The 15,589-nt window shown below is 41.7% G+C and overlaps 1 protein-coding gene across 1 annotated transcript in view; it reads right to left on the reverse strand.

Annotated features, from left to right (window-relative positions):
- Positions 1 to 6,109: 6,109 nt before the first annotated feature.
- Positions 6,110 to 15,589, reverse strand: part of VWA3A (von Willebrand factor A domain containing 3A) — a 50,065-nt gene continuing 40,585 nt past the window's right edge. Inside the window, exons 24-34 of the mRNA XM_067462475.1 lie at positions 14,704 to 14,814; positions 13,056 to 13,153; positions 12,774 to 12,926; positions 12,194 to 12,302; positions 11,782 to 11,926; positions 11,208 to 11,352; positions 9,206 to 9,357; positions 7,968 to 8,094; positions 7,128 to 7,225; positions 6,874 to 6,935; positions 6,110 to 6,227 (exon numbers count right to left, since the gene is read on the reverse strand). Of these exons, the coding sequence (XP_067318576.1) occupies positions 6,887 to 6,935; positions 7,128 to 7,225; positions 7,968 to 8,094; positions 9,206 to 9,357; positions 11,208 to 11,352; positions 11,782 to 11,926; positions 12,194 to 12,302; positions 12,774 to 12,926; positions 13,056 to 13,153; positions 14,704 to 14,814 (1,187 nt within the window). The 3' untranslated portion in view covers positions 6,110 to 6,227; positions 6,874 to 6,886. The remainder of the gene's footprint in view (positions 6,228 to 6,873; positions 6,936 to 7,127; positions 7,226 to 7,967; positions 8,095 to 9,205; positions 9,358 to 11,207; positions 11,353 to 11,781; positions 11,927 to 12,193; positions 12,303 to 12,773; positions 12,927 to 13,055; positions 13,154 to 14,703; positions 14,815 to 15,589) is intronic.

The following is a 15,589-nucleotide window of genomic DNA, read 5'->3' on the forward strand; positions in this document are numbered from 1 at the left end:
AGATGACCCAGGAGACATGGAGGAACTCTGTCTTCCTGGCTCCCCTCATTCAAACATGGTTCAAAGGCTTGTCAGAAAAGCCAGGTCTTTAATTGTGTGCGGAAGGTTTGGAGGGTAGGGGGCTAGCCCGATCCAAAATACTTCTGCATTCAAAAGTGGGAAGGCCTGTAGGCATTATTCTTAGGCCCCTTATACACTGCCATATAATCCAGATTATCAAAGCAGATAATTCACTTTATCTGCTTTCAATTGGATTATGAGTCCATACTGCCATATAATCCAGTTCAAAGCAGATAACCTGGGACCCTTCCACACAGCCCTATATCCCAGAATATCAAGGCAGAAAATCCCACATTATCTGAGTGTGGACTCACGATAATTCAGTTCAAAGCAAATATTGTGGGATTTTTTTGCCTTGATATTCTGGGATATAGGGCTGTGTGGAAGGGCTCCTGGATGGGGCTTTAGATTTCCGTTTCTGGGATTTAACATGCAGAGTGTTTTATTTATACACTGGGCCCCAGTTTGGCTGAAATATTGCAAAAAATGGAGTACAGGCAGTCCCCAAGTTACAAACACCTGATTTACAAATGGCTCCTAGTTACCAGCAAGGGGGAGACAATAGGAAATGAGAGAAATCTACCATTTGGAAGGGAAATCCTCTCCTGGAAGAGTTATCATCATGGGGAAAAGGTGTCTCCACTGAAGCTTTATTAGAAATCCTTGTTTCCACCAGCCAAATTTTTCAAAATCCAATCCTCACAGTGAAAGTAGGCAGCAAAGCAAACACCACAAGGGTGTTAACCTTATTTTATCCAAAGCTAATAGATAGTATATTGTATGTATTAGCTTTGGATATATATCTTTATCTATCTATCTAGATAGCACACACTGCACATATATATAAGCTTTAGATATATATCTGTATCTGTCTATCTATCTGTCTATCTGTATGTGTATAGAATCCTAGAGTTGGAAGAGAGCTTACTATAACTCTATTTAGTGTGTGTGTGTGTGTGTGTGTAAGTTTTAGATATCTATCTGTCTATCTAATGTGTATATAGATAGATAGATAGATAGATAGATAGATAGAGAATCTTAGCTTTGGATATACAGTATACCTATAACTCTATCTAGTATATGTGTGTGTGTGTATGCTTTAGATATCTATCCATCTATCTAATGTGTAGATAGATAGATAGATAGATAGACAGACAGACAGACAGACAGATAATCTTAGCTTTGGATATATACTATTATATAGTATACCTATAACTCTACCTAGTATGTGTGGAGATACACACACACACACACACACACACACATATATATAAGCTTTGGGTATATACCTATTTCTATATATCTATCTAGGTAGTATATATATAACATTAGATTTGGATATATATCTCTATCTATCTATCTATCTATCTAAACTCTGGATATATATCTATATCTAGATATCTCTCTTTCTAGCTAGTCTATGTATCTGTGTGTGTGTATGTGTGTATGTATATATGAATGAGATGGCTATATATCTATATCTATCTATCTAGAATAATATTATTTATTTATTTCCTATATTTATACCCCACCCTTCTGGAATAGATAGATATAGATAGCTATAGATACATAGATATCTGGCTGGAATTAAGAATTCAAAAATGTCCCTGTTCCATACAAATTCAATTTAAGGGCCTGTAGTTTCAAGGTATGCCTTCTCTGGTGCCATATAATCCAGATTATCATCAAAGCAGATAATCTAGATCAGGCCAGGGCCAATAGAGCCTTAGGCTGTTAGGATCTGTGGGAGTTGGAGTCCACAACACCTGGAAGGAGGGCCCACGTTGGCCCAGGTTATACTTTGAACTGGGTTATATGGGCCCACGCTACCATATAACCCAGTTGGAAACAGATCATCTGGATTAGATATGGCAGTGTGGAAGGAGGCTCGGGTCGAAACCCAGGGGAGGCCTTTGGTTTCCTCAGAAGATGCTCGAAAAAGAAGTGTTGCCAGGGAGCGCGAGTGCCTCTCTTTGGACGAGGGGAGAGGGGGCAGGCCTGCGGGCGAAGAGCATCCCCTTCCCAGCGTGTTTACCCTGCCTGCCTTCCCCGGAGGGCCCCCTCGCAGCCGGGACCCACTCCCCAGTCCGGCTGGGTCCGCGCCGGGGGCCAGCCAGCGGGAGGCCGCCCTCCTCCTCCCTCTCTCGGGCGTTCCACGGGCCGTTGGGCGCTCTCCTTCCCTCCCTCTCTCTTGGGCGCAACGCCCACCACGCGCGCCTTCATCCAGCCAGGGAAAGGCTTGGGCCTGCCCTCCTGGGGTTTTGGACTCCAACTCCCACCATTCCCCACAGCCTCAGGCCCTTTACTTTCCACCTCAGCCACTTAAGCTACTATAGAACAGGCCTGGGCCAACTTGGGCCCTCCAGGGGTTTTGGACTCCAACTCCCACCATTCCTCACAGACTGAGGCCCCTTCCTTCCCACCCTCAGCCACTTAAGCTACTATAGAGCAGGCCTGTACCAATTTGGGCCCTCCAGGGGGTTTGGACTCCAACTCCCACCATTCCTCACAGACTCAGGCCCCTTCCTTTCCCCCCTCAGCCACTTAAGCTACTATAGAGCAGGCCTGGGCCAACTTGGGCCCTCCAGGGGTTTTGGACTCCAACCCCCACCATTCCTCACAGACTCAGGCCCCTTCCTTTCTACCCTCAGCCACTTAAGCTACTATAGAGCAGGCCTGGGCCAACTTGGGCCCTCCAGGAGTTTTGGACTCCAACTCCCACCATTCCTCACAGACTCAGGTCCTTTACTTTCCACCCTCAGCCATTTAAGCTATTATACAGCAGGCCTGGGCCAACTTGGGCCCTCCGGGGGTTTTGGACTCTGCTCGTTGGACTAGTTGGAGCTTCCGGGCAGTCTTCAGAGGCAACCCCACATAGAGAGCGTTGCAGTAATCTAAACGGGATGTAACCAGAGCCAGATTACTAACAGGAGCAGGGTACAGGGAGCATACTACTCCTCTGTTGCGCCAGCTCCTCTGGCTGCCAATTAGCTTCCGAGCACAATTCAAAGTGCTGGTGTTAACCTATAAATCCCTAAACGACTCCAGCCCAGTTTACCTGTCCGAACAGATTCACCCCTATGAACCATCAAGATTGTTAAGATCATCTGAAGGGGCCCTGCTCTCGGTCCCACCAGCCTCGCAAGTGCACCTAGTGGGGACGAGGGACAGGGCCTCCTCAGTGGTGGCCCCTCGGCTCTGGAACTCCCTCCCACTGGAGATTAGAACTGTCCCTTCTCTCCTGACTTTTAGAAAACAGGTGAAAACCTGGCTCTGGAAACTGGCATTTGACGAGTGAGTCAATAACTCGTGGCTATATGGATGGAGGAGCCCCCGGTGGTGCAGTGGGTTAAAGCGCTGAGCTGCTGAGCTTGTTGATCGAAAGGTCGCAGGTTCGACTCCGGGGAGCGGCGTGAGCTTCCGCTGTCAGCCCTAGCTTCTGCCAACCTAGCAGTTCGAAAACATGCAAATGTGAGTAGATCAATAGGTACCGCTCCGGCGGGAAGGTAACGGCGCTCCATGCAGTCATGCCGGCCACATGACCTTGGAGGTGTCTACAGACAACGCTGGCTCTTCGGCTTAGAAATGGAGATGAGCACCGCACCCCAGAGTCAGACATGACTGGACTTAATGTCAGGGGACTACCTTTACCTTTTTTATATGGATGGATGGTGATAAACAAACATTTTATTGTGACGACTTGGCCATTGTAATTATATGATTGCATTTTTGGTATTTTAATGTGTTAGTGTATTATGGAATGTGATGTTTTTAAACAATTGCTTGTGATATTGTTGGAAACCGGCCTGAGTCCCTCCACAGAGGTGAGAAGACCGGTATACAAAAGTTCTAAATAAATAAATAATAATAAAATTCTTTGGAGGCTTTTAAATAGAGGCTGGATGGCCATCTGTCAGGGGTGCTTTGCAATTATCCTGCTTCTTGGCAGGGGGTTGGATTGGATGGCCCACAAGGTCTCTTCCAACTCTATGATTCTATGATTCTAGGTGTTAGCTAGCCCTGATTGTTTCATGTCTGGAATTCCCCTGTTTTCAGAGTGTTCTTTATTTAGTGTCCTGATTTTAGAGTTTTTTAATACTAGTAGCCAGATTTTGTTCATTTTCGTGGTTTCTTTCTTTCTGTCCACATGCTTGTGTATTTCAATGGCTTCTCTGTGTAGTCTGACATGATGGCTGTTAGAGTGGTCCAGGAAGGGCCTGAGGCTGTGGGGAATGGTGGGAGTTGGAGTCCAAAACACCCGGAGGGCCCAAGTTGGCCCAGGCTTGCTCTACAGTATGCTTAAACGGCTGAGGGGGGAAAGGAAGGGGCCTGAGACTGTGAGGAATGGTGGGACTTGGAGTCCAAAACACCTGGAGGGCCCAAGTTGGCCCATGCCTGCTCTAATACATACTGAACAAGATGAAAAACTGATGCTAGATAAGATGCCAATCAAATAAAATATATGCATCAAGATAAATCTAGGCTGAACTGAGGGAGATGTAGTTTTAAAAGGGCATTTTCACGGATGCTTTCAATAGGAAAAGGTCAACTCTATTACTCCTTTCCACTTACTACTAAGGAGGCTGTTCAGGTTCTGAACCAGTGCTCGGATGAGGGCAGACAAATTGAAACTGAATCCAGACAAGACAGAGGTCCTCCTGGTCAGTGGTAAGACCGAACAGGGCATAGGGTTACCACCTGTGTTGGATGGGGTCCCATTCCTTCTGAAGACAGGTTCGCAGCTTGGGTGTTCTCCTGGACTCATCCCTGAGCCTGGAACCTCAGGTCTCGGCTGTGGCCAGGGAAGCATTCACACAATTAAAACTTGTGCGCCAGTTGCACCTGTATCTTGGGCAGTCAAACTTGGTCATGGTAGTCCATGCTCTGGTTACATCCCGTATAGACTGCACAATGGAGGACCTTCTCACAGTGACACCTGAGGCACTCCAAGTGGCCAGCTACTGGTCAAAGGACATTTAATAGAATGCCAAGTTTTTAACTTTATTTGTGGTTTTTCTATAATTTATCACTGTGTTCTCAATTCGCTTCTGGTATGAGATATAAGTAAATCCAGAAGAACATGATGTAGAGTGACATTTTGTGCTTTTCAAATTCAGCTCCCAAAAAACAACCACAATATTGAAAAAACATATTTTCATCGCAGACCTGTTTCATTCAGCATTTAGGCAAAACACATGGGACAGCAGTCTCTCTGAACCTGGTACCAAAAGATGCTGGATCATTTCCAGTGTTGGAATTTTAAATCTATATAAATAAAAATGTAATGTTAATTTGTCGGATTAACGTAACTCAAAAACCACTGGATGAATTGATGCCAAATTTGGACACAATACACCTATCAGGCCAACAAGTGACCATCACTCATAAAAACACTGAAAAACTCAGTGGAAGAGACTTAAAAAGCCAAAAAAAACCCCCCATTACAATGCATGCGCAAAACCACATATATATACGTAAACACACAAATATATACACACACATATACACACACATAACACATATATACAGACTGGGCCACAGCAACACGTGGCAGGGGACGGCTAGTCACTCATAAAAACACAGAAAAACACAGTGGAAGCCACTTAAAAAGCAAAAATAAAAATAAAAATGCATTACAACACATGCACAAAACCACATATACACATACACACAAAAAAACACATATACACAGACTGGGCCACAGCAACGCGTGGTAGGGGATAGCTAGTATTAAATAAATACATTCATACAGTACAAATCAGTCAGCTATTTATTGTTCATAAATATAATGTCAATACAAATAATTGCAACTGAAATAACTCCTCAAAACAGTATAATGTAACTGTAATTGGTCACTAATAAAGGAGGAATCCAGCCCCTTGCCAAGTCTTCACAAATGAAGAATTGGAAAGAAAGAAAACCCCAAAAAACAAAAGACCAACACAACAAAAAGACATGTGGAAACAATACTTCAAATAGTTGGAAAAGAAAAAGATGAATATAAAAATATGACAAAAATATAAGAAATATCATGAAGGATTATTCATATTGGTGTCTGTGTCTTGTTTTCAGGTTAATGATCCACTGTGTCAGCTTGTGTAAACTTCTTTGGATAGTAATCCAGTTCTTTACAAGCCTTGCCTGTGGGTAGCAATAATATTTATCACCTATAGAAGGAAAAACAAAATAAATAACCAGTGACAGAACAAGATACACAGCAAACATATTGGAGTCTCAATCAAAGTCCTGTGCTTTCATTGCTTTGAAACAAGCTTGGATGATGTGTGCTGCCATTCCATATCCCTCGCCACTTAAAATAAGCACTTCATGCATCTGTTTGGAGATTCACACATTTATGCTTCATCAGCAATTCTCTATAAAGCCTGAAAATATTGGGAACCATGCTTTAAGATGCAAAATAGAATATAATACATTTTTTTTTGTCGTGTCAGGAGCGACTGCAAGTAGCTTCTAGTGTGAGAGAATTGGCCGTCTGGCAGGACGTTGCCCAGGGGACGCCTGGACGATTTGATGTTTTTATCATCCTTGTGGGAGCCTTCTCTCATGTCCCCGCATGAGGAGCTGGAGCTGATAGAGGGAGCTCATCTGCCTCTCCCCGTATTCGAACCTGCAACCTGTCTGTCTTCAGTCCTGCCGGCACAGGGGTTTAACCCACTGCGCCACCGGGGGCTCTCCATATAATACAATAAAATACCTTTACTGCCATTGTGCAACGAAATTAAATGCTTTCCCCAGCACACATCACACATCATTTAGCTTCATAAGATATTAAAAGCACATCTACATACATACCGATCTATCTGTATTAGAAGGATTGGCTCTTTTGGTTTAAATTCCTTTTTTCTAACAGTAACCTGGGGAGAAAAATGGATTAAATAAGCAGCTGAGAGGGAAAAGGAAGGTGCCTGAGGCTGTTAGGAATTGTGGGAGTTGAAGTCCAACACACCTGGAGGGCCAAACTTTGCCCATGCCTAATCAAGAGCAATGAATACAATTTTCTTGTAATCAATATTGAAGCAAAAAGAACAATACTGAAAAGCTCTCACCTAAAGGACCTTGCTTGTGCTAGATAGCTTCTAGCTTTCGCTACTTCTTCAGAAAGTTTCTTTAAGTCATCTCCTTCAAACAAAGGGAAAACTGGATCCTGACAAGACAAGACAAGGCATTCATTTAGATCTGAAACAATTTTCTGCTTTGTCAACATGTTGCGGACACAACCAGAAACCGGATTTGACACCAGCAAATCCCAAAGTAGTTACCCAGTGTAGTCACAGCCATTGTATGCTCCAGATGATGCCATTTGGCAGCAAACTCTAGGTCACAGTAGGAATATTTCTTCCAAGCTAAGGCAACACATGGGGGATGGCCCAGTAGGATGTGAGTCAACAACCATGACTAGAAGTTGCCTGGGGATCATGGACTCATAGAATTGGAAGAGACCTCATGGGCCATCCAGTCCAACTGTCTCCCAAAAAACAGGAAAATTGCATTCAGAGCACCCCTGACAGATGGCCATCCAGCCTCTGTTTAAAAGCCTCCGAAGGAGCCTCCACCACACACTGGGGCAGAGAGTTCCACTGATGTACAGCTCTCATAGTTAGGATGTTGGGTATGGCCTAAATACTGGAAGAAACCAAACCTGTCTGATCTTGGAAGTTAAACAGGGTCAACTCTGGTTACTACTTGGATGGGTGACCATAAATTAATATAAGGGGATGTAGGCTATATTTCAGAAAATATTACAGAATTGCCTAAGAAAATCCCATGAAATTAATGGGGACGCTGTAAGACATCATGGCTAGGAAAGACTAGCTTGACATTTCAGAGGTCAAGGTGAGGGATGACAAATAGGATGCAATGCAAGAAAGTGTGCTAAAGGCACATACATCTTCATCTTTGAAGCCTTCTGACAGCAAGCGGTGCGCTGCCAGCTGTCCATCCACATCTCCATGGCACCGATGGTAGCGCCCACCTGTCTGGAAGGCCAGTTTCTTGAGGAAGTTATTGGCTCCTCTGTTGAAGGGGGAAAAAACAAGTGCTTTGAGATGGTCTCCAAATACACTATATATCATGCATCACCACATCTCTAAGGAGGCCACTACACTGTGTGGTTCTCAACCTGTGGGTCCCCAGGTGTTTTGGCCTACAACTCCCAGAAATCCCGGCCAGTTAACCGGCTGTTAGGATTTCTGGGAGTTGAGGGCCAAAACATCTGGGACCCACAGGTTGAGAACCACTGGTGTATACGAATGGATTTGCTTCTATTCACTTGCAGGAGAAAGGAAAGGGACCCATAGTTAGGTGGAGTTTGTATAGTGTATCATTATAAATGTTAATTAATTTATATTGTTTATAATATCAATATTTAATGTATTAATATTAAAATCAATATATTAATATTAATTAAGCAGTTTATTGCGGCAGCACAATGGGTTAAACCCTTATGCTGGTAGGATTGCTGACCAAAAGGTTGGCAGTTTGAATCCAAGGAGCAGTGTGAGCTCCTGTCTGTCAGCTCCAGCTTCTCATGCAGGGACATAAGAGAAGCCTCCCACAGGATAGTAAAACATCTGGGCAATGTCCTTGCAGATGGCCAATTCTCTCACCTACAAGCGACCTGCAGTTTCTCAAGTCGCTCCTGACATGAATATATATGTGTGTGTGTGTTAATTTATTATTTCTTTTTCACCCTGTAAAGTGAAACTTGCAATTTCTCAAGGTGCTCCTGATACACAGACAAAAGTTACAATTTAAATTGAAAGAAATCAATGGCCTTTGTAAAAAGGCCCTTGAAATTTTTTTTAAAAAAATGATACTTTGAAAATTTAATTTTTTAAAAAAAATTATTCATTACATTTGGCCCGGCCTTAGTTTTTAAATGCGTCATAGTGTTACTGTCTAATGCTTATTGTTATTGTTTTGATGTTTATTGCTTTGCTTTATGAGTTTATTTATTGTTGTATTTGTTATGCTGTTGTTTTATTGATGTGTTAGGCCTTGGCCTCTTGTAAGCCGCACCGAGTCCTTCGGGAGATGTTAGCGGGGTATAAATAAAGTTAATAAATAAATAAATAAATAAAAAGTGAAAAACTGAAATCACCTTTTCCACCAAGGCAACACATACCTGTCTGTACAATTAAATGAAATAGTGTGGATTGGAATGGCCTGCTTCTTCCTAAGCATTTCTATTTCTTTGAGAACCAAATTGCAGCTGGTATCTGGTTTTCCATCTGTCAGAAGGTACAAAGCCTCAACATCTTGAAGAAGGAAAGCCCTCTGGAAAGGTAAAAGGTCGTAGCTTGAACAAAGTCCATTTTATCAAGCAGTTGAGAAACGTATTTAATTTCAGAGGAACTGGATGGAAAATGATCTTGTTACGAACAGACAGATACAATGGTTAAACATGGAAGGTTTAACCAAGTTCCATATAATGAACGTTTCTGTATCTGTGAGGCGACAGAGGTAGAGGATATTACACATGTACTGTTTAATTGTATTTTGTACAACAAAGAGAGAAATCAATACCTCGGACCATTCATCATACAGAAGACTCACTGGGATCCCCATATCAAAACTACATTCTTAATGGCTGGCCAGAATGCTAAGATAACACACCAAACAGGCCTTTTCCTTCCTAAAGCAACACAGCTGAGAACTGCGTATCTGGAGGCGATTGGGGTAAACTGTAGGGGTGACACAGATATCTGAAGTGGCTTGGGATTTTGTAATAGCTGGTCTATTTTAACTTTCGTTTTAACCTTCGTTTTTAATTTTTGTGGTATGAAATTTTACCTTGGCATTTTAATGATGATATTTTTAATTATCTTTTAACTTAATCAAGTTTGAATGTATGTTAGCTCACTATTATGGGAGTCTTAGGATAGTGATTATTGTCTATTTGTGCACATTTCTGTTTTTGTTTTTAATGTTGATACGGTCAATGGACTAATCAATAAACTTTGCTTGCTTGCAGTAGTCCAGCATGATCTTGTTACTCTTAACTTTTCAGATTTATATTTTGTCCCTCTTTGGATGGTGGAAAACACACCAGATTGATGTCATTAACATATAAATGGCTTGTAGTTCTGTGCATTATTGTCAGAAATATTAACAATTAACTAGGTATTTTTAATTACAGAAATGTGAGGCAAGCCCTGAAAGGGTTAAATGGATGCAATGACTCTACAAAAGCTGAAGTTCGATATAAGCAGTTGTGCCCGTAGCTTAGTAGACTCGGTTTGTGACAGGTCTCTGTGGGGGAAGGGCCTCAGTGTGTTGGTAGGCCTCAGTATGAGAAGGCCTCAGTGTTAGTTCACCTCAGGAGGAGAAAGGCCTCAGTCTGAGAGAGCCTTCAGTCTGAGAGAGCCCTCCGTGTGAAGGGCCTCAATATGAGAAGGCTCCAGTATTAGCAGACCACAGTATGAGTAGGCCTCAGTGTGAGGACAGCCTGGTGAGAGAATCTTCGGTGAGAGAAGCCCCAGATTGAAAAACTCATGTGAAACTCCAGTGTGAAGGCTGCTGTGTAAAAAGCTACTGTGTGAAGCTCCTGTGTAACTTTAGTGTGAGAAGAGGCTCTGTGAGAGGGAAGCTGTTTATCTGCATGAGAAAAAAGCCCAGCGTGGAAGCAAAGAAGGAAGTAGAAAGAACTTTATTTGTGTTATGGAGACCTTGTTCTTGTAAATAGTGCAACCATATTATTTCACTACAAAGAAAAGCCTCCTAAGGAAGAAATAACATTGGTCTGTGTGTTTTTGTTCTTTTATCATTTTGGGCTACTGGTATTGGGTCATGCTGCTGCTGCTAAGTTACTCTACTGTACATTTATGAGGGGGGTCTTTTGTTAATAAGACTACTTGTCCAACAATTATGGCATATGTGGCAAAAAAAACAAAACCCTCACTGTTGCTTCTCTCCCTTAAAATATGTATTCATATGAATTTTGTCACAATATTGATCCATTAGGTAAAGAACCCCTCTCCTTAACAAACTAGCATCTATATTATACTCCTGCCAGCAACCAGTTCACTTTTCCTAATAGTCAGGACATGCCAGCTTTGCGACAACACAAAATGAAGAGCTCATGTTAACACTGATACACATAGAAATGCTCCCACTACATAACACACCCGCAAAGCCTTTAGGATGGAAGTATTCCCATGAGCGTGAAGCATTGACATCCACTGCACAGCGTCATGGCAGGCCTCATCTGTGGCCTCCTCAAGACACTCTTGCCAGACCTCAACGTCTTCTGCAAAGCTGATCAGGTTGAACCTAGGAAGGAACAAGTCAAAGCAAACAGGACTTTACAGGAGCCAGTTAGCGTTCTGCCATATTTTGTGTATTTCTGAGATGTTTGTCACAGAGAAAGACAGGTGTTTCTATGGGAATAAGATCTCTGAGTTGTGGTGCTACCTTCATATCTGGGGTGCAAGATGCCATGATCCATATTGCCAAGCAAGACCGTCGGAACATGGTGGACATTGGTTTAAAAATTAAATAAAATCTTAAATGGCCAAGAGACAGGACAGTCAAGAACCCAATTAAATGACAACACAGATTATCTTGTATGTAGCAGAGGGGAGCAAGCACTATAAGGAGAGCCATGCTGGATCATGTTGCAAGCCCTTCTACTTCTCAATTCTGTTTCCACAGGACCTAATCAGTTGCCTATAGGAAGCCCACCATCAGCACCATCCTTACTTCATGTTGTTCTTCCTCAGCTGTTCCCAGATAAGCGAGGTGAGCTCTTTGGTGACCTCTTCCAAAGAGCTCTCCATGGAACCTGATGCATCAATCAGGAGGCAAACATTCGCTTCCAAAATGACACCAAACAACCGACGGCTTCCTATATAACAATAATATAAAATGAAATTTGAGCATTTTTTTCAAACTGTGAGTTCAGCTTATCTAGCACTTAAGTTCAGTTTATCTAAAATGTCAAGCCAGAAAAGTCACAGGATAAATGCTGAGTTTTCAGGAATTGGTTAATGTTTTGTTTGTTTGTTTTTTTGGTTGGGGCATGAGCATGCATGTGTGACAGAAAGCAGCTAGGAACTACATGGTTACTCAATACATGATCTCATTACACTTGCAATGACTGTATAATACACACCTGAGAGAAGCCACTGTAATCTTCGAACATAACGCCGTAGCACCTTTTCCATCTGCTCAATGTAGTCCTCCAAATCCTTGAGCTGAACCTGCAGGTGTTTGACGATGCCCTAGAACGTCATTTACAAAGGCTTGTTATCGAAGTCATTTTGTGATATGCAAAATGGTACAGCTGCAAGGAACTATGTCAATAAGAAAAAGCTGAAGATCCTGGGTTAATTTGCGTGTGCCTGTGAACATTCATTTGGAAAATGGGAAGCAAGGAAGAGGAATGTCTAGCAAGAGCTTTTGTTTTAGAACAGGCATGGGCAAACTTTAGCCCTCCAGGTGTAGGCCATTAGGAATTGTGAGAGTTGAAGTCCAAAACACCTGGAGGGCCAAAGTTTGCCATGCCTGTTTTAGAATGACTCAAACAGAAACCCTTTGTTTTGAATGTCTGATAAAGCAATGTAGGAAAGAGCTTGTTTTATGTAAGGCCATTCCCAAGTTCAATGAAGGAATACAAATGCTGGGGGAAAGGAGACTCCCAGGACAAAAGACACTTAGGGAACATCCAAGGAGAACAGATATGTGGGACTTACATGCATTTCAACGCTGGGGAAGATGTGGCAGTACTTAGCAGACACTTGCTTGTGCAAAGACTCCACCATGTGCTTTTGATGCTTGCACTCAGGTCCAAAAACGAGACTGGGCAACTCGAGCTTCAAATTCTTTATACTGAATTTGCTCAACCACTTTTTGGAGAGAAAGGATGACAGGTTATTGAGCTAATGATCTACTTGGGATGCAGCAGGCAATGATATCCTTACATGCATTAAAAAAGTAAACAACAACAACAAGGCAGCAACATATGAAAAATGTACCTCCTTGGTGGAGCATCTTTCTTCTTCCTGAGGCAAAGTGACCTTGGGAACGAGCTTCGTCGTGCACCTGAGGCTTGAATATTTTTTATAAACTGCACCTAGAAAAAGCAGTGGGAAAAAGCAGTTCTACTATAGACAAGAAAGCGTTTTATGTATTAAAAAGCACACGCTATAGATTGATAAGATATTAATATTGCTTTCAGGACTTCTAAGAGCATAAGTAACCCTCAGTTTCAGGCCAAGAGTCCACCTGATCTTTCATTTGGCAAGTGTTGAGTAGCAACAAGATGTTAAAGAGAAATGCTATAAGGTTTGTTCTGCATCCCCTGACACTAGTCTGCTGCCTGCAGGTGCCAAAAAAGACAGCAGTCCATTCTTACTACCAAAATCACAGCCCAGAATGTTAACTTTAACATTCTCCAATGCTAAAATGCCAGGCAGTCATGTTGTCCATTTTTCACACATCATCAAGGGATGCAACTAATTTATTTATATTTCTTATTTATTTACTTTATTTATGTTCCATCTTTCTCCATATGGGGACTCAAGGCAGATAGAAACCACCTAATTTGATCAGTTGTAAAAAGCAAATCCAAAGATTAAAAAATAAAATAAAATAAATACTACGGTCTAGAGCAGGGGTCCTCAAACTAAGGCCCGGGGGCTGGATATGGCCCTCCAAGGTAATTTACCCGGCCCTTGCTCAGGGTCCTCCTAAGTCTGAAATGACTTGAAAGCACACAACAATCCTATCTCCTCAGCCAAAAGCAGGCCCACACTTTCCATTGAAATAATAATAGGTTTGTATTTATTAAAATTGTTCTTCATTTTAATTATTGTACTGTTTTAAAGTGTTTTTTGCACTACAAATAAGATATGTGCAGTGTGCATAGGAATTCACTTATGGTTTTTTTTTCAAATTATAATCTGGCCCTCCAACAGTTTTAGGGACTGTGACCTGGCCCTCTGTTTAAAAAGTTTGAGGATCCCTGGTCTACAGTCAAGGTTAAAATACAGTGATTAAGAGATTTAATTACTAGATGGGTTTTTAACCTATTGAAGGTTTTAACCGGTTTTAATTGTGCTTTTTGTTTAGATTTTAATTATAACTGATGTGGCTTTTACAGTTTTATTAGACGGAAATGTGTTTACGATGGGATTGTTTATTGTCATTTTATGTGATGTCTTTGCTTTTAGTATTTGTTCAATGGGGAGAAAAACTATGACCAAAATAAATGATTTGATTTGATGTAGCAGTGCAGATGGGGTGTTATTTGGCTTCTAAAAAAACATAACCACTTGTGTAACTGCCCCCCCCCCCCCCCCACTAGCCTAAGGACTTGACAACATTCCAGGCACTGTCTTTATTTCTAATGTGTAATTTCTTAGTTCTGATGAAAAGAAGGTCAAGTCCCAGTCCAGCTGTTGTGGAAAGGACCATCATATTTTGCTAAGGGTAATACTGAAACATTAAACATAGTTTCTTTGCAACAGAAACAAACTCACAGATTTGAGAATTTAGTTGTGGGTCACAAGGAAAAATGAGGAACTATTCATTCTCCGTTACTGAAAATTGCAAAAAAAAAAAAAAAGATTTATTACACACACACACACACACACAAAGAAACCATACCTTTGGGATACCCACCTATGTTCTTTCCTTTATCTGTGTAAAATAATGAAAGTGAGACCTCTGGGCGTTTCTTTGACTTTGAGCTGGGTTTTTTTCTTGCCCGAAAAATCTCTCTCAGTGACTGTACTGCAACACCACAACAAAAGAATTACTGTATTAGATCTGAAGGTCATACTGCTTGTATGTCACCATCATAATTATTATCATTATCGCATGCAACCCACATGTTAGTTATCAAAACTATAAATCAATAATTATAAAATAATTATAAAACAGGCTAATACCACCATTTAGTCACACAGGTATGACAATTTTTGGTGCAAAGCAAAGCAAAACCAAGTGGCATGTGGGTCCAAACTTTCCTGTCTTCTCATGATGTGGCCAAAGTACTTCATCTTTGCCTCTAATATCCTTCCCTCCAGCGAGCAGCCGGGCTTTATTTTCTGGAGTACGGACTGGTTGGATCTTCTAGGCACTCTCAGAATTTTCTTCCAACACCACAGTTTTATTGAATATATTTTATCCGAAGTGCAAGCACTCATAATATCAATGATATTCAATACGGAAAATTGATGGGGGCAAAAAAATATATTTCAAGATACAAATATAAGGAAAAAAAGAAATCAGTTTTAAAAACAGTACATAGATGGCAGTGGTATCCCACCAAAATAAACATGTCATGCAATAATCTCCATTGTGCTGGAGAAACTGTTAAAAGAGAGGTGCTTGTGTTCACATGCGGATACACCACATATTGGCAAACTTCAGCCCTCCAAGTGTTTTGGACTACAAATCCCACAATTCCTAACACCACTAGGCTGTTAGGAATTGTGGGAATTGAAGTCCAAAACACCTGGAGGGCCAAAGTTTGCCCATGCCTGGGATATAGTGCACAAAACAA

This window comes from Anolis sagrei, chromosome Y (genome assembly GCF_037176765.1).
Source record: "Anolis sagrei isolate rAnoSag1 chromosome Y, rAnoSag1.mat, whole genome shotgun sequence".
Classification (NCBI taxonomy): Eukaryota; Metazoa; Chordata; class Lepidosauria; order Squamata; family Dactyloidae; genus Anolis; species Anolis sagrei.